Here is a 27,827-nt window from a genome sequence, read left to right as displayed (position 1 = left end):
TCATTAACATCTCCCCATGTCCTTAGCCCAGGAGCTGCCAGCTAACAGCAGGACCTCAGATTCCTTCCGTGTACAAGGCTGTCATGGACTATGCTGAGGAATACCAGGGGTATTGGTCTGACAGCTTTCCTCCTGCCTGCGTATTCAGAAAGGCAAAGATAAACCAAGAGTTTTATTGGGCCACACTTACCCCTGGAAGGGCTCAAGATGAGCAATAGATGGAGCTGTCTTAGCATCACCAGCCATAAAATTAAACTTGCACCTCAGGCCGGGAGGATGCGCACCGCTTGGAGACAGGATGGTTTCTGCTCCAGCCTCATGTCCTTTACCAAACACATGCTCTGGCAACAAGGGATGCTTCTCGCGTGGTTAGTCATTGTCCCCTTATTTTCTAGCAGTGACAAACTAGATCAAAAACTTTTTCAAAGCAGAGGCCATGGTGGCCCTTTGCCCTCCCTTCCCTGCGGTCCCCCCCCAGCTGCTGCACCCCGTCCCCTCACCCTGGCAGGGATGGTGTTCGATGCCCCCAGCAATAATTACCCAAAATACACAATGCAAACAGACAGCCTGGGAAAGCAACTGGGATTTCCTTTTTTTTATTTAAAAACACAGAAAAAAGGGCATTCCATCTCCTGCAGACAGCATTTACAGGCAAGGGGCGGGAGGTGAGTAACCGACACCATGGGAGTCACGGAGCATCGCCCACATGAGGCACCCCAGCCCTAAGAGCACTTGAAATCCACAGCCAGTACTTGCACAAACGGCTGAAACCGCTTGGGAGTTTCCATAGAAAAGAGCAAACCCATCTCTCTCACCACTCTTTCCGCACAAGACACCTCGAACCTGCATGTACCTCTAGGAAAGCGGGGAAAACTCACAGCACACGCTTCATCTTCAAAAAGGAGCAGCTACTGGGGGATGCGTTCATCCACACACAGGACAGCTAGGAAGCAAATGCAGAGATGAGGGGATAACAAGTTTGCTTTAAAAATCACTGCAAAGCTCCACTGAGGTCTGGCTGCATCTGCCTGGTCCTTTGGGGTGGGAGAGAAATTCCTCCCCACCACACCACCTGCATGATGGACGGGTATGGAGCCCGGCTCAACTCTCAACATGCTTGTTTCAGTCTCACATTCAGCCTTCAAGCTGTCCTGGGGATGCGGGAGGGTGGGAATGAGAAACAGGAATGTTGCAATAGCTGGAGCCACTGGTAGTTTCTCCTCCTGGATAATTAACCCCGATTGTGCAACAAGCTTCTGCTTTACCATCCCAGGCCCGAAGAAACTTTCCAATTAGCAAGCAACAAAAACACTTGGTACTCCATGGTTTTGAAGCCTTGCACCAAGTAACCATCATCTCTCTGCATTTGATGTTCTCCAGAAATGAGGTCAGTGTGCTATCACCAAATGCTGTGACTCTGTGATTGATAGGCTTACTGAATTACCAAGACATTTCTGAAACACCATGTTACGAGCCAAACACCAAGTCAGCCTAAAAAAAAAATAATGATTTCAAACACTAGTGCAAATAAAGCAAAAAGGAGAAGAAAAAGGAACAGCATGATCTAGGTTTCTACAATTAAATAACAAATACGAACACTCACCCTGTACCATTATAGCATCGATTCTCACTCATTTTCATAGTTTCAGTGTTCTCCAGCACCTCCACACAACCCCCTTTGAGCCACCCTTACCCCAAATCTGCGAGGCCCTGTCGCTGGAGGCACAGCCCCTCCAACACAGAAGGGGATCAACGAAGGAAGATGCAGTTTTAACCTTGTTAAGATCAGTCGGGCTAATCAGCGCTTGGAGCTCAACCGATAAAGCCCCGCTCAATCCCAGGCTGAGCCCAAGCTAGGCTGAAGCACAGCTGTCAAACAGCTGGAGACTGGGAAAGGGCAGGGACAAAACAGATTTCTTTGCTCCTGGGGAGCACACTGGCTGATTTTGCAGAGCAGAGAACGTGTAATGACAAGAAAAAAAAGCAAAGACGGAAAACAAAAATAAAAGAACAGATAACTAGCCCACAGAGAGGAGAAGCCTTGTTAACTCCAGACCACTCCAGGCGCTGCCAAGCTGGCCACGCCACTGCCACACTGGCCACCCAGATTCCTCAGCAGGAGTAGATCTAAGACGGCAAAAAACGTGCCTGTGTCTGACGTGGGACGTGGCAGTGCGACTGGGCCAAGGCCAGCACATTTAAAACCCCTGTGCCCATCAGCAGGGCCCCGCACAACCCCTGGCACCCCCTGCAGTCCGTCCCCCTCCCCCGCCCCGAGCTCCGGTGCCAGTCCCCCTGCAGCTGGGATGCCCACAGAGTGCAGCAGCCCCATGCAGGGATGCCTTCACTTCCTCTGCTTAACACAACTCCGGGCTAAAGCTTTCCCACCCAGACGTGTGCTGCTCTCCACAGGGCACAGACAGAGCCCCAACCATCCTCCTCACTCCGCCACCCCAGGTCCAGGCAAAAGCCCTCAAACAAGGTGCTGCAGCACCTACGCCTGCATGGGCTTGCTGCAGCTCTCAGTCACAGCAACGCAACCTGCTGCTGGCAGCAAGGACAAGGACGCGCATCCTCGCTCGGTGCCAAAGGACTACACACACCTTTTGGGGTGAAGGTATCAGACGATCTCGCTGCCCAGGGAATACCTGAAATTTCTACACGCTATCTATCACACCTTCTACGGCAGCTTATTTAGTTATGGAAATGATGAGTTTGTGTTGCTCTCAAAACTTCCACTCATTTCCATTTCAAGGCAGGCAGCAGGTGAGTTGGCTGGACAAGCCCTCCCAGTTTCATTAAACACTTGGCTTTTGTTGCTTTTTTGCTAAAAGCACTTCACCACCTGGGCAAGACTTTCTGGTGCCCAGATGCATGCAGTGCAAAACCACCACCGTACCTGAGGAACCTCCCGTTGCCGGCAGCCGCTGTTGCACCAGCTGCCTGCCCAAGAAGCATCAACGAGCCTTCCAGAGGGGCTGGGCGGGCAGCCTGCAGCACTGGGTTTCAACGTGGCCACCGGTGTAAAGAGGTATAACTAAAAGCCAACAGACCTGTTGATACAGCACTAGTCAGGCAGTGCACAGAGCAGGTCTCCTAGGGAAAAAGCCGCCAAAACGGGCAGTTGCAGTGTGTCCCTTGTGCAGGCAGCTGCGGGCTGGTGTCTCCACAGCTCTGCCCAGCTGCCCAGGGAAGGCTGAGCAGCATGAAAAGGGTGAAAAATGTTTTTCTGAACACAAGAAAGGCCACTCTCCCCTTCATAACTCCGAGACCCCCTGTTGCTTCCTCCAGGCTTGAATTTTGGGGTAAATTATGCGGTTGCGGAAGATGATGCCCCCTCCTCTGCGCCGTGCTGGGGACCAGCGCTTCTCGCCCCGCAAAGCCAGAACACGGAGCCACCCGGGGCAAAGCGCAGGCAGGAACCCCGTCCCCGGCAGGGCAGGGCACCAGGACATGGGTGCGGTGGAGCCTGTACCGGAGGGAAGAGCAGCAGTGGAGGGAAGGGGCCACTTCACCCCTGCTGAGAAGATGGGGTGAGCTTGGTCCAAGACACTGAGCGGACGCGTGGAGCCCAGCCGGCCTGGGCACGGCGTGGCTGCACACCCCAAGCTACCCCACGGGGACCCCCGGCAGCCAGGGAGGCGGTGCACAGAGCCGGGGGGGTGGCTCAGCGCCTGGTCAGACATCGGATGTCCGGATGCTTTCATCGTCCAGGTCAAAGGCGAACGGCTTCTCCTTGAGATGCTGCGGCTCTGACTTGTGCCGCAAGCGCTTGCCTGGCGCAGCTCCAGCATCGCGCTCTGTGAAGGCTGGCATGAACACCGAGTCTCTCAGCAGCGTGGGCATCTCCTCCGGCACCGGCTGCTTCCCCTCTGCCTGTGGCACCGGGGTCCAGGGCTGCCAGGACGAGGTGGAGGGGGCTTTGCACAGTGCTCTCCTCTCCTCCGTCACCTGCCTCTGCTGGGAGGGGGCCATGGAGCCCCCAGGCTTGACCATGGAGGTGGATCTCATGAAGGACATTTCCTGCAAGGACAGATGCAGAGTGAGCGCTGGGCTGGGGCTGGGGTTTGTGCATGCAATGCTGTGAGCAATTTGCAAAGCTCTGGGGACCAGAACCAGGCTCTTTACAAGCTCTGTAGAAAGGAAAAAAACCCAACCCTAAGCAAACTGGAAGTCTGAATTAAATGGCCCTTTGCCATCTATCGGGCTCTCGCTTGTGCCTTGGAGCAGAGAGGGGTTCACGCAGGTCCAGTTCGAGGGCTGAATCTCCCTTTTCCATGTTTTTCAGGGAAACTTCTCCAGTGACTGGCAAACCACCCCAGAGAGGTCAGGGATCTCACGTCCTGGAAATGGGCTAACCCAGCACTTACACAAGCCACTAAATAATTATCTTACACATTGGCATAGTCTTCATTTAACACTAAACTTTAAGCAGAAAGGACATGACCTACCCTCGGGCGGTTTTTCAGGGCCTGGACCGCCCCTGTGATTACTCGGATCCAGCTGTGCATGTCCTCAGGGCTGTCTGCCTGCAACACACACCAGCAAGGATGAGACCCTGCCTTCTGCAAGCCCCCAGCGCAGCCAGAGCTGATCCCCGCCGCGCCGAAGCATGGGCACGCAGGCGGACAGGCTACCAGGGTTCCCGGTATATTTGCTAATAATTCATCCTTGCTTAAAAACCACCACATCACCCTATTTTCCCCTGCAGTAGGGGAACCACTCTTCACAGTGCAGCATTTTTGTATCAGGAATAGATAAAGCATTTAAGGAAAAAAAGCCCCAAACCATTGTCGGGGTGTTAGCAGTCCCTGCAGCAGCAGAGGCTCAGGGTCTGCACCCTGCCAGGAGCCCCCCCGGACTGTGCTCTCTGGGCAGCACGGTTTGGGGCTTTGCCTGTGCGTGTGGGGATGTGCATCCACGGCACGGAACGTCACGCCACGCCAGTGCTCTTCAGGGACTCACCAGTGCCAAGAGCCCTGTGTACATCATCCCCTGCCTGCTGCCGCCTCCTGCCCAGCTCAGCCCAGCAAGAGGGAGACCAACAAGTGCCCCTGCAGAGGGCAGAGGGGGCTGCTCAAATCTGCAGCACAGGCGAGGGGCAGACGCAGCCCGCGCACCCGGGATGCTCATCAGATCGCCCCGTGCTTCTGTCTCTGCTTTTTCCTGCTCACACAAATAGCCGCTATTATAAATAAGCCCAAGGGGAGAAGTGAAACCTCCCGGCAGTTCTCCCCTGCTGCCCATGCCCCGGCGCCAGGCGAAGCTGTTACACACTCATCTGCTTGTGCTTGCTGGCCAGAGGCTGCAGGGGAACAGCCCGTTTGCAGGGACGGGGCTTGCACAAGCTGTCGAGAGCTGAAGTGCTGCCGAAAACACAAACCAGACTCGGCTGCCTCACCTGGATGTAGAAGGTCCTGGAGCTCGTTATGATTTCAAAGAGGTTGTCCCGCATCAGGAGGTCACTAGAAGCAGCGAGAAAGAGATGGTCACTACCCAGAAGTCACCATGGTTGGGGAACAAAATAAAAATAAAAATCTGTGTTTATCCTCATCTCTAGAGTGTGCTGTGGGAAAACATGCTGAAGGCAAACCTTGGATCCCATCAGGACTTGGAGAAGACTCCAGCTCCCCAGAGACCTTCAGCTACACACACACACACCAGCTTCTGCTGTCTGCATGCAAACCCCTGCCCCTCCCCAGAACTGTAACCCATCTCATTTACAGTTTGTTTTAAATGTGAGCCTTCTCTGACTTATTAAGAAGAAACAATTCAAGGATACATTAATAAATTACATTTTACTGTAGCTACAGAGGGGTTTTTTCTCAGTTAATTTTTCATTGCAAGTCTTGAAGTTACTTTAATTTTCTCAGTATTCACTGCAATAAATTGTTCCCAAGACATTGTGTAGCCACCTGTGCTAGTTTAAGGAAAACACCCATATGTGGCTTTCGGCTGCTTTATGAACACCTCTGTTCCTCCACCGCACGATGCTATTTACTGCGCAGGGCCCCCACTCCTTAATCTATGGAGATAAGGGAGCTGCAGGAGAACCCCTGCCCAACAGAGGCGGCTACTGGCAGGAGGAGGGAGGACAGACAATATCCTGCATCCCGCCACATTTCCCCGATCCACTCGGGGGAGCTGAAGGGGAAGAAATTTCTTAAAAGCAAAATGAAGAGGCAATGTTTAGGTTACAGTGAAACAAGTGAGCGGCCGCACAGCTCAGCCCGGCACCGTCTCGCAGCAGCAGCTGCTGTTGGGGGCCCTCTGGGCTCCCCGAAGGAGGGAGACGAGTTCCCTCCCTGCCTTCCTCGGGCTCAGCCCCTCAGGGAGCTGCTGCCCCAGCACCTGGAGCACTCGGGGCTCCCCTGGGCTGCTCCAGCCTGGAACAACCTGGGGCTACCGCGGGCAAACACAGGCAGGAGCGTTACCCGGACTTGACCAGGCACTCGTGGGTCTTGCAAATGTCCTTCAGGAGAATCGAACGCAAGGGCTCCTTGTCCTGCGGAGGTGAGAGGAGACAGTGATGGGCTTGGCTGGCTCCTGGGCGGGCAGCGCCAGGCTGCGCCTCCCACAGAGCCCCCTGCGCCAGCAGGGCAGCGGCCCCAGACTTCGGCTCGGGAGCAGCTGCTGCCATGCCGGGGCTGCTCACCTGCTCGCACTTGTAGTAACTGATGGAAAATTCATCCAGAACAAAGTACCGGCGCTTCCAGCTCTTCCTCTGGAAAAGAGGAGGAAACCACTTGGTGCTGGCTCTGGTGCTCTCCCCAGAGCATCCCCAACCTGGGGGAAGCAGGCAGCCCAGGGCCACCCCCCAGCTCGGTACCAGGGACCCGCAGCACTCACCACGTTCCCCTGCTTCACGCAGTAGCCGCTCTTGAGGACGGGCGGCCCAGTGGGCGGCTTGGCGGCCGAGGTGGGGATGTAGCTCTGTGAGCGCCGCAGCAGCGGGTGGGCAGCCACGTCGCTGCCCTCCCCTCCATCGCCGCCGTTCTGCAACCAGAGAGCAGAGTCACCGGGGAGCCAGGAGAAAGCCGGGAGGGCTAGAAGGCAGAACACCTCAGCTGGAGGGAAAAGAGGCCAAAGCAAGCCCCGAGCACAGCGCTGCAAGCCAAGGGCTAATCGCAGTGCCTGCGCACGAGCAGGGGAGCAAACCAGTCGAAAGCTGATTTTATCTCATTACATGCAGCTTTTCAGACTGCTGCCCGAGTACTACTCACTATTGTGGTGCCCACATATCAAAAACAACATTAAGAAATTGGAAAGGCTACAGAAAAGTAATTTGAGGGCTGAAGAAAATCCCTTGCAGCAGGGAAGTTCAAGGACCTCATCTGCCTCACTTATCAAACACTGAGAGGGGACTCGACTGCACCGCAGACCCCCTCGGGGGGGAAACGCAAGGAGCTCTTTCATCTGGCAGAGGGAGGCAGAGCAAAACCCACCAACTGGAAGCTGGAGCCAGACAAACCCAAGTTAGAAAGTAGGGATGCTTTCCAGCTGGAGGAGACAATCTATCATGGGAATAAACTGCTCAGGAAAGCCGTGAATTCTCCGCTCCACATTTGCACAGCCAAATTCTCCCAAAAGGAACTGTGATGTTCTCAGATCAGGTGGAAACAACTAACCCTGCTTCCTCTGCCCCAAGCTGTCTCTTGCCAAGTGCAATGCTCGCTGCGATGAGCACAGGCGGGCTGCGCACATAGCTGTGTGCCCAGCACCCATCCCCTGGATCACGTCAAGCACTTCCCAGTGCATCCCAGGGGCCAGATTCCTGCCCTGCTGCCAGAATCACCCTCTTGCGCTGCCCCATCCCCCAGCAGTGCCCTCCCTTCCCCCTCGGCAGCACAGAGGATGGTTGAGATGAAACATCTGTGCTCATGTCCTTCCCCCATCCCTCCAACCCCTTCCTCCAGCTCTGTGCTGAGGTTTGAGAATTGCCATAGCAGCCGGGGCGGCTCTCGCTACCACCAGCCTTATATGGCCCCCGCGCCGGTGCGGTTAACCAGCGACCTGCCCGCGCTGCTCCTTCCAGCACCTTCGAGAGGCTGCCTTGGTTTCTCCGGGACAGACACAAGCAGCCATTTGGCTGGCCCCAAACTGCTGCCCAGCACCTCCGGAGAGCAGCGGAGCAGAGCTCCAGCCCAGCCGGGATGGGGAAGCCACCCGCTCCCCTCGCCTGGGGTGGCACCAGCTCTGCTGAGCATTGCACATGTACGTGTCCAAACCCAGGGATGGGGATGCTGCTGCGACAGGGAGCACCATGCCTGGGAGCCAGCTGATGCTGCCAGCCAGTCTGCAGGCGCAGCCAGAGCAGAGGGCTCCCAGCTGCAGCCCCCGAGCTGTGGCAGGGCAGCGGCGGCCGGGGCAGAGCCAGGAAACCACAGACGCACCCAGGAAGCTGCAGCAGGGGAATAGCCATTTCACGTGGGGCAAGCAGCAAGAGCACGGAAAATATTCCGGCAGCTGATGCACCACCTCTAAAAAAACCCTCAGTGAAAGGAAGAAATCGTGCGAGGGCTGAGGATAGAGCTCGTGGCTCTCAGGAGGTGGTGGCATGGGGGGAGAGGGAGGCAGAGTCAAGGGTCAGAAGGAAAAAGGAGCTTTAACTCACTGAAACAAGAGAAGAAAAGTTGCAAGTTTGGCTGCTGCCACTTGTTTGCAAACTTGCACGGCTCCCAGGGACACGGAGGGAGGCACAGCCTTCTCTGCCCTTCCCCACCTCACACACCGGGCTGAGGGTCCAGCAGCATCCCACTGGGCAGTGGCACCAGGAAGGGATGGCTGCTAGCCCAACCCTGGGAGCAGCACCAACCCCACACACCTCTGCACCCTGCTCCTGACAAACCCTGCAGCCAGGAGAGTATTAAAAGCACCTGCCAGAAAAAAAAACACTGCAATGAACTAATTCTCTGCTCTATTTTGAGTGCTGCCACTGTTAAGAGGTGAAGCGAGACCCAGAGCCAGACAAGTGCCCAAAGGTGGGAGATGGGGAGAGCCACATGCACACCCGGCCACGTGCCGAGGGAAGGGGGTGCAGAGCCACGGCAAGAGGTACCAGCCACCATCTGCAGGATGGGTCAGTCCCTCTGGCTGCTTTGGTGGGGGCAGTGACATGGGGCCCCTCTGCCCCAGGCACCCTAATAGGGGATTTGGACCCACGACGTGCAGGTTGATGGTGTGGGACAGCCAGGAAGCCAAACAGATCCATAGCCTCCTGTCCTCCTCCTCCTCCTCCTCACACTCCCTACTCTCATCACATTTCAGAGCAAGACAAAGGAGAGGTGCTACAGGGTGCTAAGTGCAGCTATTTATACACCCCTGAGTGGGAAGGGTTTGCAGGCACCGAACTGGTTTCCAGAAATGAAAGTGCAAACCAGCCTCCCCAACAGCCCAAACCAGCAACTGCCGCCAGCCCCAAGGCTGGACCCTCCCAGACCCCAGCCCAGCGCCACGCTGCAGGACCCATGCCCACAAGCTCTACTGCTCTGACACGTGGTTAGAGAATGGCAGCGCCCATCGCTGCTGCATAGGAACAGTATTTCTTCATCTGCTGCGCTGTTTAATACTGGTGGGGCACAGCAGGATGCTAAAGCGGTAACAACGCCCCGACAGGCGCTTTCCCTGTGCTCTCCCTCCCCAAAGCAGCAGTCCAAGCAGCATTTGCAACAAGTGATTTGCAGACCCAGCCACCCTCGCCCTGCTCGCCTCGGAAGGCAGCACACCCGTGCTGGCAGGACAGCGACAACAGGAGCCTGACACAACACCCCGCAGGCAGGGACCCTTCCAAGCCCGGCTCAAATGCCAAGGGCCCCGGCAGCGAAGTGCAGGAACATCAAAGCAGGGTGTGGTGGGAATGCCCTGGAGAAAGGTGCCACCTCTTCTGCTTATCCCCATTAGGAGCGGCTCTTAAAACGCCGGGAACAGAGAGACCAAAGCGGAGTGCTGATGTCACAGGGATTTTACCCCCAGGACCTGGGATGGTGCACGGATCCTGCCAGCTCACCTGGTTGATGGAGATGGGTGTGTGGACCACCACCCCCCCGATGATCTCGGTTTTGTAGGCCACCTGGGGCTTCCTCTCCTGGGCCTGGGGCACCACTGGAGGCTTCGCAATCTCCGTGGCCAGTGGGACGCTGCCACCCTTTGGCACCTACAGGAAAGAAAGTGGTGAAGGGCACAGGTGTGACCGAGCTGGGCAGCCCCACACCTGCACCAGCCACCATCCTCTCTGTCCTCCCAACCTAAATGCAGCAATGTCCCTTTAAAAAATAATAAATGAACAAGCCACCCCAATTAAGGAGGGTGTGGGCCACACCTGGGCGGTTTGCAGGAGGCACTGAGATGGGAGATGAGAGGTGGTGAATAATTAAGCATCACCTCACAGGAGTCTGTGATTCACCTCTGCAGCTCGATGTGTTTGTGGGACACCGGCTCCTTTAATTGTCCCCACTCTACGGACAGCTAGGTTTAATGATGAGCTTTCGTCTGCCTAACGAGGCTGAGCAGCAGCACGTCCGCAGGGGTGCAGCAGACAGCCGGGCACTATTTTACACACCAAACCACCCATGTGTCCTGCCAACGCACAGCCGGGCAGGTTGTGTCTCAGCTGCGAGCAGCCCCGCACCCCTGGGCAGCGGGGAGCCGGCTCCCAGTGCTGGCACCCTCACTCACCCTTCCCAGCTCCCCCCTCCAGCACCTGGCCCTGGATACAAAGGTGGGTTTCCAAGATGTCCTTCCTGACTCTGCCTGCACTTCCACTTCCCTAATGCCATTAATCGGGGTCTCTGGCTCTGACCCACCCTCCTGCCTTCCACCCTGAAGCGCACAGGGACAGACACTCGGCCCTCCCCGTGCGAGCCACACCGTGCATCGGCCGCCGGCCGAGCAGAGCTGGCAGCTGCCCTGAGTCCCCCCAGGCGGACGGCTGGACTCGCATTTAGGCTGAGACCTGGGTTAAGTCTTGGGGGGCAGAGGGCTGCGCTGAGACCTCACAAACCCACAGGCAGGAGAGGAGGAAGGACCAAGGACAAGATCCCCATCACCCCCTGGACACGCTGCCCACGCAGGGCCCCAGGTGCTCTCCAACAGCCAGGCAGCGGCGGGCAGAGGGCAGGCGGCAGCGGCACCTTCGCGTGCCATCGCTAGTGCTTCGCAAACGCCGCTGCCATCAGAGCAAGGGGCCAGACGACAGTGGGCTCCCACACGCCTGCACTGCACAGCCCCGTGCAGACCACCAGCATGCACCGGCCACTTGCCCCAGCAACGTGGGCAAGCAGGAGGCTGGAGCCGGCACAGGCTGCCCAGCCGGAGGAAACTGTTTCATAACGCAGATGCAGAGACATTGTGGGCAGAGGCAGAGGGAAGGAGCTGCATCTCTGCAGGCAGCGGCACCAGGGGGAAGGTGCTGCTCGGCACTCAACGTGGGGCAGCGCTGCCACCAGCTTGAGCCTCCTCGTGCAGAACTGAGCAGAGCCCCTTGTCACGGTCACACCAGCCCACTGCATGCCTCACACCTTCAGCCACCAGCGCTGTGGCTACAAAGGCAGCACATGGTGAGGAAACACAGGAACCGATTTGCCAAGAGCAGAGGAGAACTCTCCGTGAGAAGCGGAAGCTGAACCTGGATCTCTGCACCAGGAGCAACGCCCGAATTGCTGCCCCATCCTTCCCGTCCCACCGCGGCAAGTGGCTCAGACAGCAGCAGCGTGCACCCAACGTACAGCGCACACGGGTGTGCTCGGTGTGATGCACACCCCCCCAGCAGAGCCCCGGGAAGAGGGAGACCACTTAAAGCCCAGAGGCTGGTAAGGGTTAGAACACTGCTGAAAGCCAGAACGTCTCCCATGCCCTTCCGTCCCCCTCCACCCACGCCAAGGTGACGAAGCCACTGCAACTGGGAGCAGCCCAAGAAAACCCAGGCGCAAACGGAGACGGATGGGAAGCTGCAGAGCAGGGAGAGGAATTTCCCACGCAGGGCAGAGTGGCAGCGTCACCCGCATCCTGGTAGCCCTGTGTTTCCTAGCCAGCCTGCGAGAACTCCTCCCTGCAGGGCTGGACGAGCCGGTCGGCCAGCTGGGACACAGCCAGATGAGAAGAGCTGGCCAACAGCAGGGTCTGAAAGCCACAGCGCTTTTTTGCAGAAAGAGAAGATGCCTCTCTTGCTACCATCACACCAGCTCCCACCTCAGCAACACGGGCTGCCTGCAAGCAATTACCCTGGAGGAAAGTACTCCGGTAGCACACCTAGACAAACATCTCTGGTTACAACTCCTACCCAGTTTTGGAGGAGGGCTTTTATCACCTGAATAAAAGAGAAGGTACAAGCCAGAGCCCGTGTAGTCGTCACATTTAATGTATTTGCAGATAAAAAAAGAAAATACAAGCCAGGTCTGGCATTGTAGATGAGTTTCCCACAGGGACTACAACACAGCACTCCAGTGATTTTAAAAAAACCTCAGAAGCTATTTGATAGGCCCCAATCCTAAACTGTTTGCCATGATTCTTCCTTATATTTAATTTGCAAACCACAAACAACAGGCATCAGTGCATGATCTAGTAAAACTGTGCTAGCATTAAACATTGGCAATGCTTCTAATTGTGGTTATGCTGAAGCCTGCTATGCCCTTGACCCTTTTGCAGGATCCCACACACCCCAGGCTGGGAAGGATCCATCCTGCAAACACCCAGCCCAGGAGCCCCAGCACAGACTGTACTCCTGCTCTCACTGCGTGGGAGAGGGAGCACAGCAGCATCCCTCATCGCCAGCAGCACCGGGCAGCTGAGGAGCACAGACTCTGTGAGTTACTGGGTCAGTGACCATTAGTTTACGGTTATATGGACACAAGAGCGAACGAGAGGAGATGGCAGAAAAAATCCTTCAGATCCAGGCACAATCCGCCCTGCAGTGCCCTACAGTGCAGGGCATTTGCTACATTTCATCACAAGACCTTGTGTTCCAGGAAGAATAAAAACTGAGTAAATAAATTACTGAGGCACAAGAAAGATGCCCTTTGACAGCCACAGCAAGGAGTCGTTACGCACAACCCCAGCCAGCAAGAGCAACAGGAGGGAAACGGCCCCAGAGCAGCGGGGATGGGAACGGCTCCAGCAGGACCTTCCCTGGGTGCAGCTGCCGCACCCCCCCGCAGCTGGACAGGGAGGGCAGAGATGGGCAAGCAAATGACAGCAAAGTAGATCCCAAGCAGGAGGATCCCTGGGGATGCTGAACTTCCTCAGTCTGGAGCCAGACCCCTGAGAGGGGTCACCGTGTAGCTCTGGTCTTGCAAAGGGCGACAGCAAAGCCGTCCATCCCTGCGTGCTGAAAGGCTGTGTCCCCAGCACATCCCTCCTCCGCTCGCAGCATCCCTCCCGCAGATCCAAACCAGCACACAGCCTGTGTCAGAGCTCTCTGCTCTCGCAGGGCTGGCTGGGGCACCAGGGCACGCTGCCCTGGGAATGAGGGGGTTTTGGGAGCTACAGGCCCCTGTTACAGCAAAGCAAGGGGTGCACCAGAAGCAGAGCCAGCTCCAGAGGAGGACAAGATGCTGCAGCCATTAGCTGAGAGCTGTGCTCCCCTCCCTCCCCAGCGTGCCTCGGCTCTAGGCCAGAAGAGAACCTGGGAAGTCTGACGCAGACCTGCTCCTGGGCCAGGGGCAGCCTGGCCGCCGCCACAGCTGCTCCCCGCGTGGGACCGGGAGGCGATGCAGGAGGAGAGCACTGCAAGAAGGAAGAGCGCAGCTCTTCCAGGCGCTTATCGAGTGGGCCATCAGGGCAGGACACAGCAACACCAGAGATGAGCGTAACGCAACCTACCGTGATCTTACTGGCCCGGTTCAGCGCCTCCACCCAGTCCTGCAGGTCCTTCTGATCGCTGGCTTGTAAGAAATAGCGCTGAGATAAAGCATTGATAACTATCAAAGAAGGGAACAAGAAGAAGAGTTAGGGAACCCCATTCAGTGCTCAGCATTAATCAAACAAACAATAAATCAACAATACAGCACCTCTCAACGCCCAGACCAAGTGATTTGCAGATACTGGTCTCGTAACCTCTTGCATGGAACAGCGGCTGAGGGGCCAGCGCTGGGGCATGGAGCAGGGATGCAGCAGCTGGACGCGCCCTTGCACCAGAGCTTGGGGAGGGCAGGGCTGAAGCCAAGGCTGTGGCATAGCCAGACTAGGGCTTAATTTGGTGCTGAAGTTTGCCCCTTGCACAGGGCGTTTGAGGGCCCCCTGGGACTCGCTTCACTCAGCTCTCAGGTTTTAACTCCCATCCAAACCGTTGGTGGGAACACCCACAGGGGGATGTGCCATGCGCTCTGGTCTTTGTCTTGGGCTACATCCCTTGTCATAAAGTATTGCAAAGGCAACCTCGTTCCCTTGGGACAAGTATGTGCTTGTGCCATCATTTTTGTTGCTTTAAACACGAGTTCATAGCTCATACACGAGGCACTGAGGCAGCGTGGGTAGGGCTGAGGCTGTTGGGGGGGGGGGGGGCAGTTGGATACCAAACATCCCTTCCTTGCACCACAGCAGCAGAAGCTTCTGCAGGTATTAAAATGGAAAAAAAAACAACCTGTATTGCACAAGGTAGTGCAGCACAATGGGGCACACGGAAAGGATTCAGAAGCACAGCAAAACTGAGGGACCGTCACGGAGGGAACCCACAGGGCCTTGCCTCCCTCACCAAGCTCTGTCTGTGCATCTCACGTGGGCAGTCCCAGTGACAGGGCCACCACATGGGCCTGTGGCTCGCACTAGCCCTGCACTGGCCCTCTGGCACAACGTGCCAGGCACTGCCAGCAACCCCTTCCCTCCCTGACTGCCAGGACACTGCAGGCAGGTCCAGGGGGTCTGGACAGCAGCAGCCTGGAGGGCTCACGGGGGAGACACCCAAGCTGCAGCCTCCTGTGGGGTTCCTCCCTGGCACAGCCTCGCGGGGGTCCCCCTCACTCACCAAAGCAGAATGGAGTTTTCGGCTTCTGTTTCGGGGTGGCGATGCTAACCTGCAACAGAGGAAATTAAAGAAAAACTTAAAAGATAATAGCACAGGCTAATGGCACACGTGAGAGCTGAAAGTTCCCACACACACGGCCACGATGGAGGAGAACTGGTGCTGCCCAAGCTCCCAACTCAGTCCATGCTCCCGGTTCCTCCAAGCCCCCAGCCCAGCACCAGTGCTGCAGTGTCAGTGCAGGGGCGAGCGCCCAGCTGCCGGCACACCACCAGTGGCAGCCTCACCATGCCCTGGCCAGCAGCCGCTCCAGCACGGGGGGAGGCACCGCCTGCCCTCCCCAGCCCCCCGATCACCCCCGTCTGCAGATGGGGAAGAGAGCCAGCCAGCCCGCATCAGGGGACAATGAATGCGGCCGGTGAGCAGGACCCAGTTAGTACACCTTCCCTGCGCACCTCCCGGTCGGAGCCCGGCTGCGTGCCACTGTGGGAGCCCACAGACCACCGCTCCCACCCCAGGCTCCGCCACCCCGGGAATGCCAGGCAGGACCCCCCGCAGCACGGATGCCAGGCTGATGCTCAGCACCACCCTCGGGGTGCCGGCATGTCCCGTGCCCATGAGGACAACATGCATGGCATGAGCCCAGGAGCTGCAGCACAGCTGCGCGAGCTCTCAGGAACTGGCCCGTATCAGACATAACGCAGACCACATGTGGCAACGAACGCGTGGTCCCAGGGGAAGGTCAGCGCAGAGACGGGGCTTTCATCTCCCGCTGTCCCCCCCCGGCACTGGCTGCACTGTAAAGCAAAGGACAGAAAGCTTTCAAAGGCCTTGAAAATGCGAGTTTCTGCTGGACTAACACAGTCGCTCTTGTCAGCAATTAAGAAAATTGAGGGAAAATAGCAGTGGTTTCTCCCTAAAGAGTAGGAATCATTTATATAAGAATAATATTCCCCGGGGCTCCAAGCACAGCATTCATGGAGTATTTATTCTGACAGGCTTCCTCCTTCAGAGCCAGTCTATAATGCTTTAAATATGTTTTCTCAAGCAAACCTCCATTTTTCTGGCATATTTACCGTTGGTAGTTAGAGCTGCTGGCATAACCCAGTCCTGCAGTTTGTGACCAAATGCTGTCCTACAGCAATTTTCATTTAGGCTAAAACATATATAATTTATAAGTGAGGCTCCTTCTGAAATGGGGAAGGCTCAACCTCCCGGCGTTGCTTCATCTGCGCTTAATTTATAAATCATGATTCAGCAGGAACAGAGAGACCCGTCCAATTCTTTATCCGGCTCCAGCACGGAGCTGAGCCTGGCACAGTGGCCGCAAGCCCCCCACTTCCCCCGGCAGCAGCCGAGGGGCAGCTCACGGGAGGAGGATGGTGGCAGCTCTGCTTTCCATGGCCGCGGCTCAACGCGGTCCAGTCACCAGCCCTGCAACAGTTGTCCCTGACTGCGCTACTTTTGCCTTCCCGTGGAAGCCAGATAATGCCACTAAGACACACACAAGACTAAGTTTCCAGAGGTTTCATCCCTCAGGGTGCCGCTCTCGATGCACTGGTGCTCCTAAACCCACTGCAAGGGGGATCCTGGCACCATCTCTACCTCCCTGTCTTCACTGGGCTGGAGGAGCCGCCTGCTGCGGACCTGGGGCTCCAGCAGGACCAGCGGCGGGCAGCCCCGCACCGGCGTTACCGGGACTGAGTGCCGAGGGGCTCCGCAGTACGCGCAAACCCTGGCCCGGGCCGGTGCCAGAGCAGCAGCGCCAAGCCATCACCAGCTCCGCGTCCAGCTGTACCGACACCGCACGCCTGGCCCCACTCAGCCTCGTTCCTTGCAGCAGAGCAGTTCCTCTTTGCCCGGCACCCCGACCTCGCAGCCATCCCATGCCGCTCGGCAGCTGAGGCCGAACACCAGTCCCAGCGCTAGGATCAGCCGTGCCACAGCAATGCTCCCCGCTCCCCGCCCAGGCTCCTGTCCCAGGGAGGAGGGCACAGGCTTGGGCAGGATGAGACCTTGCCTCAGGCGCTGCCAGGGTGAGCCATCACCTCTCCTGGGAAAGCTGCACAGACACAGGGACAACAGGGAGCATTCATTTTCCCTCGCCCCACCCCGACATTACCTTGGAAATATAGGTCAGCTGCAGAGATCCGACAGCACCCGCACCGATGGCCAGGTTCTGCAAAACATTTAATGAGCAATGGGAGTTAAATGACAGGCAGAATGCAGAAGAGGCGAGCCAGGCTGTCATTCAGCATCACTGGGGTCAGGCAGCAAAAGCAACAGCCACGCTGCCGGCCTCGGCTGCTTCCCTTCTGCGTGCTCCTGGTTCATCTCACACCCTACGAGCAGCCGGCGCCAAGCACCATGCCCTCCCCGGTCCTGCTCACAGCCCCGGGCAGCCCCACCTCAGGTGCAAGCTGGGCTCCAACTCCCCAGTGCGGCACTGGGAGCCGGAGCCTGGGCCACCACCGGCCCAGAGGCTGCAGCTGAGCAGCTGAGTGCTTCCCCTTGCAACAAGGCAATGAAGAATCTGCCACAAGATGCTCTTCAGGAAGGCAGGTGCCTCCCCAGCCTACAAGCAGCACTTGAGCACCGTGGGGTTTCCAGGAGGGTCTTCCTAGAGCTCAGCTCTGGCTCTTGCTCTTTTGAACTTGACTGCAAGCACTGGGGCAGCTCCCAGAGACACTGGGCACAACAGGCACAGACTCCATCTCCCCCAGCTACCCAGCTCCTGGTCTAAGAGCTTTTGCTGCATGATACCACTTCCAAGATGACAACTATTTCTAAGATAACCTCTCCTCTTTCTTGTCATCACTGTCTCTACACTAAGACACAAGGAGATGTAACGCCTCACGTTGGCACAGCATCTCTATAGGCTCCTCCAAGGTGTCAGTGGCAGGGCAGCCCTGGAACCCACAACAGTCACCGGGGGGCTGCTCTGCTGGAGTTTGGTCGGGGCCACATCAGCTGCAGGAGACCCTGACAGACAGCATCGTCCTTCGGGGAGCCGGAGGAGATGCCTCCACCACGGCAGCCCAGCAGGGAGGCTGGGATGTGTCTACACACTCCTCAACAATTTCCACAGACGTGCCCATGGCCAAGCAGCATGGGACCCTACCTGAGGGTTGTCCATGTACCACAGGAGGCAGTTGGCCTGGGTGTCCAGGATGAAATACCTCCGCAGAAACTTGCCACAGGTCTCATTTTCTTCAATGTCCAGGAACCCGCAGATACGGTTCTGTCGATCCAAGTACGGCATGCCGGGCTCCTTCTCGCATCACCCTGCGGAGGAGGGACAGGCAGGGAGAGGTGGGTGCTCTGCTCCCACAGCCCCAGCTCCCCAAGAGGCTGCTCCTGCACCCACGGCCACCTCAACCTGTTGGTGCCAGACGTGCTGCGATGCCAGTGCACTCGCCCAGCCTGCATCTGAGCTCACAAGAGGGAAGGGGCAACCTGCCAGGGCTGGTCCAAATGAGCACGTTAGCTGCCTCCCCTCACTGAAAAATGAGGCTTTTTCATAAATGCGTCCCTCCCCACAGAGGTGCACATGGCCCCCTGGCCCCGAGAGCTGCCAACCCCCCTGCGGCCAGCGAGCTCGAAAGGCGTGAAAGCCTGCACGAGGCTCAAAGGTGGGGCTGGGGCTTCGCTCCTCACCCAGCCCCCTCCTCTGCATTGAGTCCCACGGCCGCTGGCCAAGTTACCTGCAGGTCCAACTTCCCAACCTGCCCAAACCTCCTGCTGCAGCTGCCAGGCCTCCACAGCCCTTAACACACACAAAGTCAAATGGCTATCGCCAGGCGCTCGCGCTGCGGGGAAGCTGCCAAACATGAACGTCACCCCACACGCCCTGGTGACAAGAAGGGGTGCCAGCGTGCCGGCCCCGGGTGCAGGCAGGAGCAGGGTAGATCACACCAGCAAGGTGGACCAAAATAGCTCAGCAAGGAACTGCAGGACTCTGGAAACCCGGGAGCTGCAGATGGAGTCAGTCGCTGCACGGTGCTGAACAAACGCAGTGACAGACTGATTCCAAGTGACGGTCCTGGGCCCCCAGCCACTCCATCACAGTGATGGTCGCATCCCAGCGGCTGCCCCCCAGAGAGCTCAGCAACGTGGGGTGGCAGCCCACTTACAGAGGACAAAGTAGCCACAAAGGATCTGGTGGGAGATACCGGGTCCCTGGGAACTGCAACAAAAAATAATCCCAACGCAGACTGTGCACTAGAGAGAGCCTGAGCACACTCCCAGGAAATGGAAAACAATCTGCAACTCCAGCAGAAAATCTGTGCAGCCAGGATGCAGAGTCAGCAGGGAAAACAATGACCCATCGCCGCGGGGCCAAGCCGTGTCACCAGGTCTGCCAGGGGCACGGACCCTCCCCAGCGCTGCCCCCAGCCAAGGCGAGCCCGGAGGTCACCTCAGAGCCCAGCCCGGCCGCTGTGGAGGAGCGGAGCTGGGCTGCAAGGACAACCTCGTGGGCAGCCGCTGCACAAACCTCCTCTGCCAAAGCAGGGAAAACGCCACGCCAAGCCTGCCGCGGGACGGGACGGGGCACGACGGCCCCGAGCAGCCAGACCAGGGAGCGTGGCAGCCGTGTGCCCACGAAACAGGCTTTGCTCGTGTCCCCTGTGGGCACCAGACGCGGGGAGCCCAGCGTCGCCCTCAGCCACCCCGCAGCAGCCACTGAGTCAGCAGCAGTGGGTGCACATTGCCACCGCTTGAATTTGGCAGCGGCTCCCGCCCACCGCGCACGGCAGAGCTAGAGCCACGGTGAGGGGAGCCCCCCAGCACCCCTGCAGTGGGGCTGCCCCAGCCACTGCGCCATCGCTCCCAGCCATGCGCTGGCAGCGAAGGCAGCGCCGAGAGCCACGGGCACATCCCTCCGCCCGGGCAGAGCCCCCTCGCCGCGGCTCAGGCTGGGCAGGCAGCGATGGAGGTGGCCGTTACCGAAAGGATGCGAGCTGAACCCAGTGTGGTTTGTCCGGTAGAAGAGGGGTGATTTGCACAGGTGCCACGAGCCGAGGCTGAACAAATAAAAGATCTCATGCAGAAAAGGAGGAAATACTATTTTTGAACCGAATGGCTGCAGTGGAGTGGGGCCCTGAGAGGCAAGCATTGTGCAAGAGTTGTGGTGCAGCTGCAAAGGTAGAGGTGGCAGAAAACAAGTCAACCTGTTGTGAGGATCTCAGAGTTTATCATCAGCGTTTCAGAGATGGGTATCACTGCTTTGCTGAGAGGGAAATCATACTGCTTCAGTAGAAGAGATTGTTTTAAAACAACACGTTTGCCCTGATGCAAAGGTTATGTGGGCACTTTGCATTTTTTTTGTGGGCGGGGGTAAGCACACAGAAAGCAGATTCCCAAGTGCCCTCAACCGTACCAACACGTTCAGACCAGGCCTCATAAATTATCTCTTCCTCCTGCTGCTAATAAAAGTCCAGAGACTTCTGCTTATGAGAGGAATGAGAAAGAGCTGAGGTGTGCCACAGGGAGCAGAGGGATGAGCCCCCAGCCCCTCAGGGCTGCGGTGCCAGACCCATGGGACGCCTCCTGGGACCCCCTATGCTCCCCCTGCCATCCTTAATTAACACGGGCTGGGCTGAAAGCCCACAAACCAGCTCAACTTTTCTGCTCCAGCTGACCTCAGACTGCACTTGGATATGCAAAAATCTTTGGGCAGAGGAGATTGCAATTGCTCCAGACTCTGCCCTCCAGACCACACTCCCCTGAGCCAGCCAGGCTCCCTGTCCCCTCACACCCCACTGCCTGCAGGACATGAACTGTCTGTCTCCTTGCAGCCACTGAGAACTGCACTTTTCCATAGGAAAAGGATAAAAGTAGCATCTCCAGCTCCACCAGCATGTGGGTATTTGTTCCCTCTCCTCAGGAACCCCGGGAGGGCTGGAAAATCCTCAGTTTGCAATAACCTTTGCTATTTATACAGCACTTTGTAAACTCCCCGTCACAAATATTTCTATGTGAGACTCAAACTTGTGCTTTCTGTAGGAAGGACACAAGACTAAACCCTGAGGGGGAGAGTAAGAGGGACTTCACAGAAAATCAGCATCATTTAAAGGTGCGGATGAGTCCCTGACGGCCTCGCTGTGAGGAGGTGCTCCAGGGGGCAGCCTTTACGGAAAGACAATGGACACCACACTGGCACTGGGCACAGGAAGGTTTACCGATGATGCACATGCCCGACTCATGGAGGCTAATCCACCATCCAGTGACTTGAACTTCCTGAGCATGCCACCGAATCAGGCCCTCAGGGTCTCACGACCAGATCCCATTTATGAATTTACACCATTTTGTAATAAGCACATTGGAGACTTCCAGGGCTCTTCCCCACCTCTGAAGCAAATGACTTCCCAGCTTTTTGAGAGTCATAATATCCCACCAAAAAGGACAACCCTTTTCTGGCTCAGTTAACAAGATGACTAGAGCAATTAGGCTACAGAAGGTTTACAGCAAAAAATACCCTCTCGCCTGCCTCCCGAGATCCAGGTAAGCGCTTCCCACGAAGAGCAGAAGGTGCAGGGCACCGTCCAAACGGCTCCCGAGCCCCGCTCTGCAGTCACTGCTGGCTCCAAGGCCTCGTGTGCAGCCACACAGCCAGACTTTCCAGGAAGCACCCCCAGGACGCACCCCCAGGACGCCAGCGCTTCACTGCACCGTCACGGCTGCCCATGCCCTCTCTGCCCAGCTCCTGGCACTCACAGCACAGCTACAGCCACAGGAGCGTGACCCAGGGACGCCCCGCAGCAGAAAAAGCCAAGGCAATGAGACCTGGCATTCCAAGCATCGCAGCAGCACTGGCCAGAGGCATCTCCCCGCCACCTCGCCCCAAAGCACAGCCCATTGCACCTGCAGGCAGCCCCAGCAAGCAGCCTCAGCATCATCATCCTCCTCCCCTCTCACCCACCCATCTGAGCTGCCCTGGTGCTGGCTGGGGCACAGGACGGGTACCCCCGTTTCACAGGGGCTGCAAGCTGCGATGCCCACTGCCCCCATGCAGCTCCGCGAGATCGGGGTGATGGCTGCGAGCCGCAGCGGTTGCAGCACTACTTCCTTTTACCTGGTCTTGCAAAGGAGTTTCCAGCGCTCACCCCGCCGCCGTCGATCCGCAGGCTGACACACGAGGCAGACGGTGTAGGCAGAGCCCAGCAACTAACTCATGCTAATTCCAGACGTTTGCCTTAATTAAATAATTAACCTGTTGAAAGGCAGGCTGGGAGCAGCAAGGATGCGTTTCTCCAACTCCCCACAGACAAACAGCCAGGAGAACGCTCGGAATCGCTGCAGATCCCGACGCTCCCCGTGCGTTTGCTGCCGACCCCACAGACCCCAGCAGAGAGCAGTGCGTGCAGCACCCCCGGGCCTCCCGCAGGGACCCCGTCCCCCAAATCAGGGGCTACCAGCAGGAGCAGGCCCCGCTGCCCCCAGCCCCCCCACGCCCACGCTGCCAGCACTAACGTGCAGGAGCGACGGGCACCGCCGCCAACGCCGCGCGGCCTCTTCCCTCCAGATGCTTCCAGCTGCGGAGCCTGGAGTTCCTGCCGCATCCCGGGACCGGCGGAGCAGCCCCGCTTCCCAGCTCCACCCCGGGGCCGGGCCCCCCCGGACCCCCGGCACGGCAGCCACCCAGCGCCGGGCGGGGCGGGGGGCGCTCCAGCGCCTGCAGCCGCCCCGAGCCCGCGGAAGCCCCTTCGCCGGGGGAGGGCTGAGAGGCAGCGCCGGAGGGAGGAGGGGGCAGCGAGGCCCCCCTGCCCACCCCGCGGGGTCCTCCAAGAAGCGCCCGAGAGGGGAGCGCTGCGCACGGGCGGGACGGCGGCTCCGCGGCCACGCGCAGCGCCCCGCACTCACCCCGCGCTGTCCGTGGGCTGCGCCCCCCGCGCATGGCCGGCGGGGCGGGCCGGGGGCTGCGGCGCGGCGCGCACGCCGAGCGGGGGGGGGGCGGGCGGAGGGGGTGTGCCCCTGGCTCCGCCGCCGCTTTTTTCCGGGTTAATTACGTCTGCCATTAGCAAACCCGGCCCCGGATGTGAGTGCGGGGCGCGGGGGGGCGGCCCGTGGGGCGGGGGGAGCTGCGCGCCCCTGCACCCCGCGCACCTGCAGCGGCCCCGGCGCCGGGCTGGGTGCGCCCCCACGGGCAGCCGCCGCGGGGGTCCCGATTGGGGCCAGCCCGGTCCCGCTGCCCGCCCGGAGCGCTGCACCTTCGCCGCGGGGTGGGCGAGCCCCTCCGAGAGCCCCTGCCCAGCCCCAGGGCCATCCAGGCAGACCCCCACCCCCCCCCCGCAAACTCGGCAGAAAGCTGCTCGGTACATCTGTGCCCTCCGAGAGCTCCTGCTCCGACACCGGGACGCTCGGGCAAAATGCTTCCCAGGCCCCCCACGAGCTGCCCCGTGAGGAACGGCTGCATCCCCACCACGTGAAACTGCCCACCACCACCACCACCCGGGACCCACCACCCCAACCGAGACCCCACCTGGGCAAGGGCCAGCCCGCAGCGGGGCGAGCAGCGCCTGCGCCACCAGCAAGATGCTCAAAATAGCAAGTGGCTTCGCATGCAAGGGAAGTCAAGGGTGGGCACGCTCCGGTGGTCCTGCCATACAGTTAGGCCTCACGCTGACACAGAATCCCAGGGCTTCCAAACCACACAGGGCTTCACTGCTGCTTTACAGAACCTTGCTCTACTCCCACGGCCTTATTATGGGGTGCAATGTCAGATACAGCAGCATCAGGGCAGATAACAGGCACGTGACCGAGAGCGGCATGCGTCTCGGGTGAACTGCCCCAGCCTCTGCATCAAACCAGAGCAATCCCCGCTGGTTTTGTTTGTGGTTCAGATCCAGGCTCCACCAAGCCGACTGCCCCATGCGTTCCCCCCTCCCCAAGCAGCAGTTAGAGCACTCACACGCTTTCACACCAGCCCAAGGATGCACACGCATCTCTGTGGGCACATGCACGTGGAGTGGCAGAGCTCAGAGCTGGCACCGCAGGAAGGGGGGGAGGCTGGAGAGGATGAGCCCCCATCCGGACCCTGCAAAAACACCACAGCACTGCGGGACAGAGCAAGCGCCCGATGGGGTTGGCACACCAGCCTCGCAGGGGGAGAGGGGCAAACCCTGCCAGGTAACACAGAGGTTATGCTGGGTGTCCAAACTGAATTGCACCGCTCACCAAAACACCGCAGACACCCTTGCAGCAGGTGAGGTCTCTGGGGAGCCAGCAGTTAACCCTGCAAACAGTTATTCGTGTGCTCGTGGAGCCCTGGGGTTCCTCCTCACCTGAGGAAGCTGCAAAAACGAAGCCTGGAGTTAATAATTGATGTTTTCCAAGAGCAGCCACTGCTCCCCTTTGTGATGTGGTCTCAGGGTCCTTGCCATCTTCATGAACCTCCTCCTTTGAAGCCCAGGGCAATCAGGCATGTGCTGGGCTTGCAGGCACTGCCTGGTCACCCAGAAAACTTCACAGTTGCATCAACCAGTCATTTGTTTGTCAGTCATCTGAGCCCATTACCCACACCCCAGAGGTGCCTACCTGGCTCAGCCGATGTAGCCCAGACAGTCAGTGGTGCTCACACCCAGCCCGGGGGATCAACTCTGCAGAGCTCTGCACCAGCTCTACTCGCCTCCAAGCAATGCCAGTGACCCCAGCCTCCAGCTCCATGCCCCTCACTCATGCTGTATCGTCAGGGTCTTTCCTTTATTTAATTTTAAGTGCTGAGGATCCAGTGCTACACATTTGCAGATTTTCTTCCCAGAGCAATTGCACCCTGTTCAGTGCTTGCTGTACACAGTGTTGTTAAGTAAACACATTGCCTCAGCCCCCAGCATTTCCTATGGCCTGGGTCATTTTTAGAACAAAGAGGTTCTCCTCCCCCCCCCCCCCCCCCTTTCCATGTTGCAGAAGATTGCCCAAATGCTGTTACTGAAACCATGTGTGTTCATTTCTGTGTGACTCTGCTCCAGGCCCATGTCACCGCCCCAGGAGCAGATGAAACCACAGTCTGTCACAGCAGAGCAGCCTCCAGCCCGCTGCAGAAACAACGCGCTGGAGCGGGGCAGGCGAGGGCCCGGGGGGGCTGTGCTCACCCGGCTCTTGGGCTGTGCCGGAGCGTGGCACTGACCGGACATGAGCCGCCGTTCCTGCAGGAGCATCACTTAGGAAAGCTGCTGCTTCAGTGCAGGGTGGATTTGGGGAGCAGGAAACACTCGCCTCCCCCCCACCCCATGCCACCCAGAACAGCGTGGGGTCCCTGCAGCTGCACCCTCAAAAAGTCCCTGCTTTCTCCCCGGAGCTGCATCTGGCCCTGAAGCGCTTTCTCCCCGTGTGGGTGAACCTGATCCTGGTGCTGCTGGCACTGCAGAGGGTGCGCAGGGAGCCTTGCTGTCACAGACAGGCACCATGCAAGTGGTGCTTTCCTAGCACTTTGCACAAGAGGTTATTTTTCTCTAGAAATTTCCTGTTGGACCCCGACAGGGCTGTTGGCCCCATCTACCCTCACTCAAAGCTCAGCGTTCAGCACCATTAAATAAATGCACCGTCCAGCTCCGCAGTCGCAGCTGCTCTCCTCGCCGTTGCCAGCCGACCATGGCCACCTGTGGGAGAAGCATCTTCCCTCCCCACTCTTCATCCCTCCCATTTCCCCGCTGGGGGACGGTCCAGCCCCACACCCTGCCAGAAGCTGCAGCCCAAACTGCATCATTTATTAATTACATCAGGAGAAAAGCAGCAATGACCTCCCTCCGCATCCCTCCTGCCAGCGCTCCCAAGAGCCCCGAGGGAGCATGTACAGCTGCAAGCCGATACACCCAGGGTGACCCTAGCCTGGGTGCCCATTTTGCTGTGCATGACAGAGGAGGATTTTGGCACTGCTCCTCATGTACTTTTTCAGGGAAGAATCATCCCTCAATGCAGCTGGTGAGTAATTCTTCGCACTGCCTGGCTCCCCCATGCACACAAACCCTACAGCCTGCCCTTGCCCAGCTGCAAGACAGTCTGATGGAGCCAGAGTCTGAACGTGCCGAGCACTCACTATGGGGCTTTTGAAGGTGCTATAAGGGAACCAAAACCTGAAGCATGAAAAACGCACCAGTTATGGAAATGCAGGCCACAGCAACTGGGTTATACCGAGAATTAAAAATAATAATAATAAAAAAAGACAAACAAAAAGAAAATGAAGAAGTTGGAAAAGCAACTTTCCTGCCTCAAAGCAGGGCTGGCCACTCCATCGGGTGAGGACAGGGCTGTGTCCAGGCAAGCTCTGGAAGCTCAGTGGTGGATGCCCACCAGCCTGCTGCAGCACAGGCCCCTTTAAACCAGTGTCTGCACCTGCATGGAACAGGTCACCACACACAGGGAGCAGCACACACTCACTGAGGTGTGGGCGAGAGGCAGAGCTTCAGTGCCAGGATTTCAGCACAGCCTCACCCACAACCCTTGTCCATCCCACACGTGTCCTCTCCTTCCCACTGCTCGCTGCACTGCCTGCCTACCAGCCCTTCTTGCTGGAGTTCTCTACCCTCACTCTGCCAACCACTGTCTTTCCCCCCCCTCCTCATCCCTCTCTGCTTTGCAAAGACTAAACTGTTCCATGGAGTATTTTTATACTGGGGCATCTCCTGCAGACCTTGTGACTTGCGCCAGAGCCTGGATCTGAAGCAGCTCTGTTTTCTATGGGCACAGTCACATGGCAGCTAGTCACACTGCTGCTCTTCCTTTATTCCCAGAGCCTTTCAGTTCTCCTCCTACATGTTTCAATATATTTTGCTGCTGTAGCCTGCCTGGGGGTGTGAGCAACCCTTTGAACTTGCAGAGACACCCTATTAGCAGACACAGGGTCACAAGGGGATCCCCAGGGCAGGGCACCCTCTGTCCCAGGGCCTTTGGATGTCCTACAGCAACTAGGGTCCCCTGCAGGAAAACATCCACATGTACTCCAGGGAAGGAGCAGAGCCCACAGCAGACACAGAATAATCTGTTTTCTAGAGGCCTTCCCTCCAGTGGCAGCAGCCAAGCATCCTTCTTGGCTGGTTTTAATCCTCAGAAGACTCAATATCCATCTTCTCCAGAACTTTTGACCCTCTCATCCTCCAGCACTCACCGAGGCCTCTTTCAGCAGCCTCTTGTAGCAGGGAGCTCCACAGCTGGATCCAAGCATGCTGCATTATTTATTTTCTTCTGTTTGAACTTGCCCTTTTCGATTTCAGTACCTGTTCCCTTTTTTCTTGCGTTATGACTGAGGGAAACTCCCAGCAGATTGCTTTGCTAGAGGAGCAGCAGCTGGGCTTCCAGTCAGCAGTCTGCTGGCTTGCCCCACATTGTTTCCTGCAGTCAGTTTCCCACTCTCCTCCCCATGCTCCCAGTCATCCTTCTCTTTCCTCCCCTCATCATCCTCCTGTCTTCCCTGCTCGTTCCTGTTCACTCGCTTTTACCGTTCTCCCTTACAAAACAAAGCAGCACCGAGCGCTCCTGGGGGGTCTTTCGAGCAAAGCTTTGAGCTGTGTGAGCGCCAGCCATCCCAGACCACCAAGCAAGCCCCACATCAGCACTCCCCCCTGCAAACCACGCACTGGCAGGAGTCACCCAGGAGCTCAGCGAGCGCTGAGCTGCGCAGGGGGGAGCAGCCTCCCCATGCCTGGCCGATCGCTCCTTGGATGACTTTCCCCCAGCTGCTCTCAGCCACTGCAGCAAGCGGAGCACTGGCGTTTGCTTGGCTCAGTGGGGACGCTTTCACATCCATAAGCATCATGCATTGAAAAAAACAGGAAAGTGGTTTGCTTGCCTGCTGCCCGGCTCTGCGTCCCACAGTGCCATTGCTCCTTGCGAGCCTCAGGAGCCTTGCTCTTACCCCAGCGTGCAGCTGACTTTCCCA

At 57.9% G+C, this 27,827-nt stretch overlaps 1 protein-coding gene across 5 annotated transcripts; it reads right to left on the bottom strand.

Moving 5' to 3' along the window:
• Positions 1 to 580: 580 nt before the first annotated feature.
• Positions 581 to 24,696, bottom strand: PLEKHA2 (pleckstrin homology domain containing A2). Of its 5 annotated transcripts, none has more exons than XM_056363040.1 (13): positions 22,817 to 22,967; positions 22,029 to 22,148; positions 18,075 to 18,238; positions 17,076 to 17,132; positions 14,957 to 15,005; positions 13,816 to 13,913; positions 10,007 to 10,153; positions 6,850 to 6,996; positions 6,656 to 6,724; positions 6,435 to 6,505; positions 5,402 to 5,465; positions 4,452 to 4,529; positions 581 to 4,023 (listed from the first exon to the last, which is right to left on the bottom strand). In XM_056363040.1, exons 3-13 carry the CDS (start codon positions 18,213 to 18,215, stop codon positions 3,679 to 3,681), a joined length of 1,266 nt encoding a protein of 421 aa, XP_056219015.1. In that variant the 5' UTR covers positions 18,216 to 18,238; positions 22,029 to 22,148; positions 22,817 to 22,967; the 3' UTR covers positions 581 to 3,678. The 5 variants fall into 5 exon arrangements, with proteins under 5 accessions (XP_056219015.1, XP_056219016.1, XP_056219019.1 ...); XM_056363041.1 differs by lacking the exon at positions 22,817 to 22,967 and adding an exon at positions 22,427 to 22,703; XM_056363044.1 differs by lacking the exons at positions 22,029 to 22,148; positions 22,817 to 22,967 and adding an exon at positions 24,491 to 24,696.
• Between the last annotated feature and the right edge of the window lie 3,131 nt (positions 24,697 to 27,827).

This window comes from Falco biarmicus, chromosome 18, assembly GCF_023638135.1.
Source record: "Falco biarmicus isolate bFalBia1 chromosome 18, bFalBia1.pri, whole genome shotgun sequence".
NCBI lineage: Eukaryota > Metazoa > Chordata > Aves > Falconiformes > Falconidae > Falco > Falco biarmicus.
This window is presented reverse-complemented; position numbering and strand designations above follow the sequence as displayed.

Bases quoted from the DNA above. Each gene is read 5' to 3' on its own strand.
- PLEKHA2 (XM_056363044.1), bottom strand. From the start codon at position 18,215: ATGCCGTACTTGGATCGACAGAACCGTATCTGCGGGTTCCTGGACATT. The intron at 13,914-14,956 runs GTGAGTGAGGGG...CTTCTTTGATAG, and splicing joins GAAAACTCCATTCTGCTTTG to TTATCAATGCTTTATCTCAG. The intron at 6,725-6,849 runs GTGAGTGCTGCG...CCTCTTTTCCAG, and splicing joins GCGTGAAGCAGGGGAACGTG to AGGAAGAGCTGGAAGCGCCG.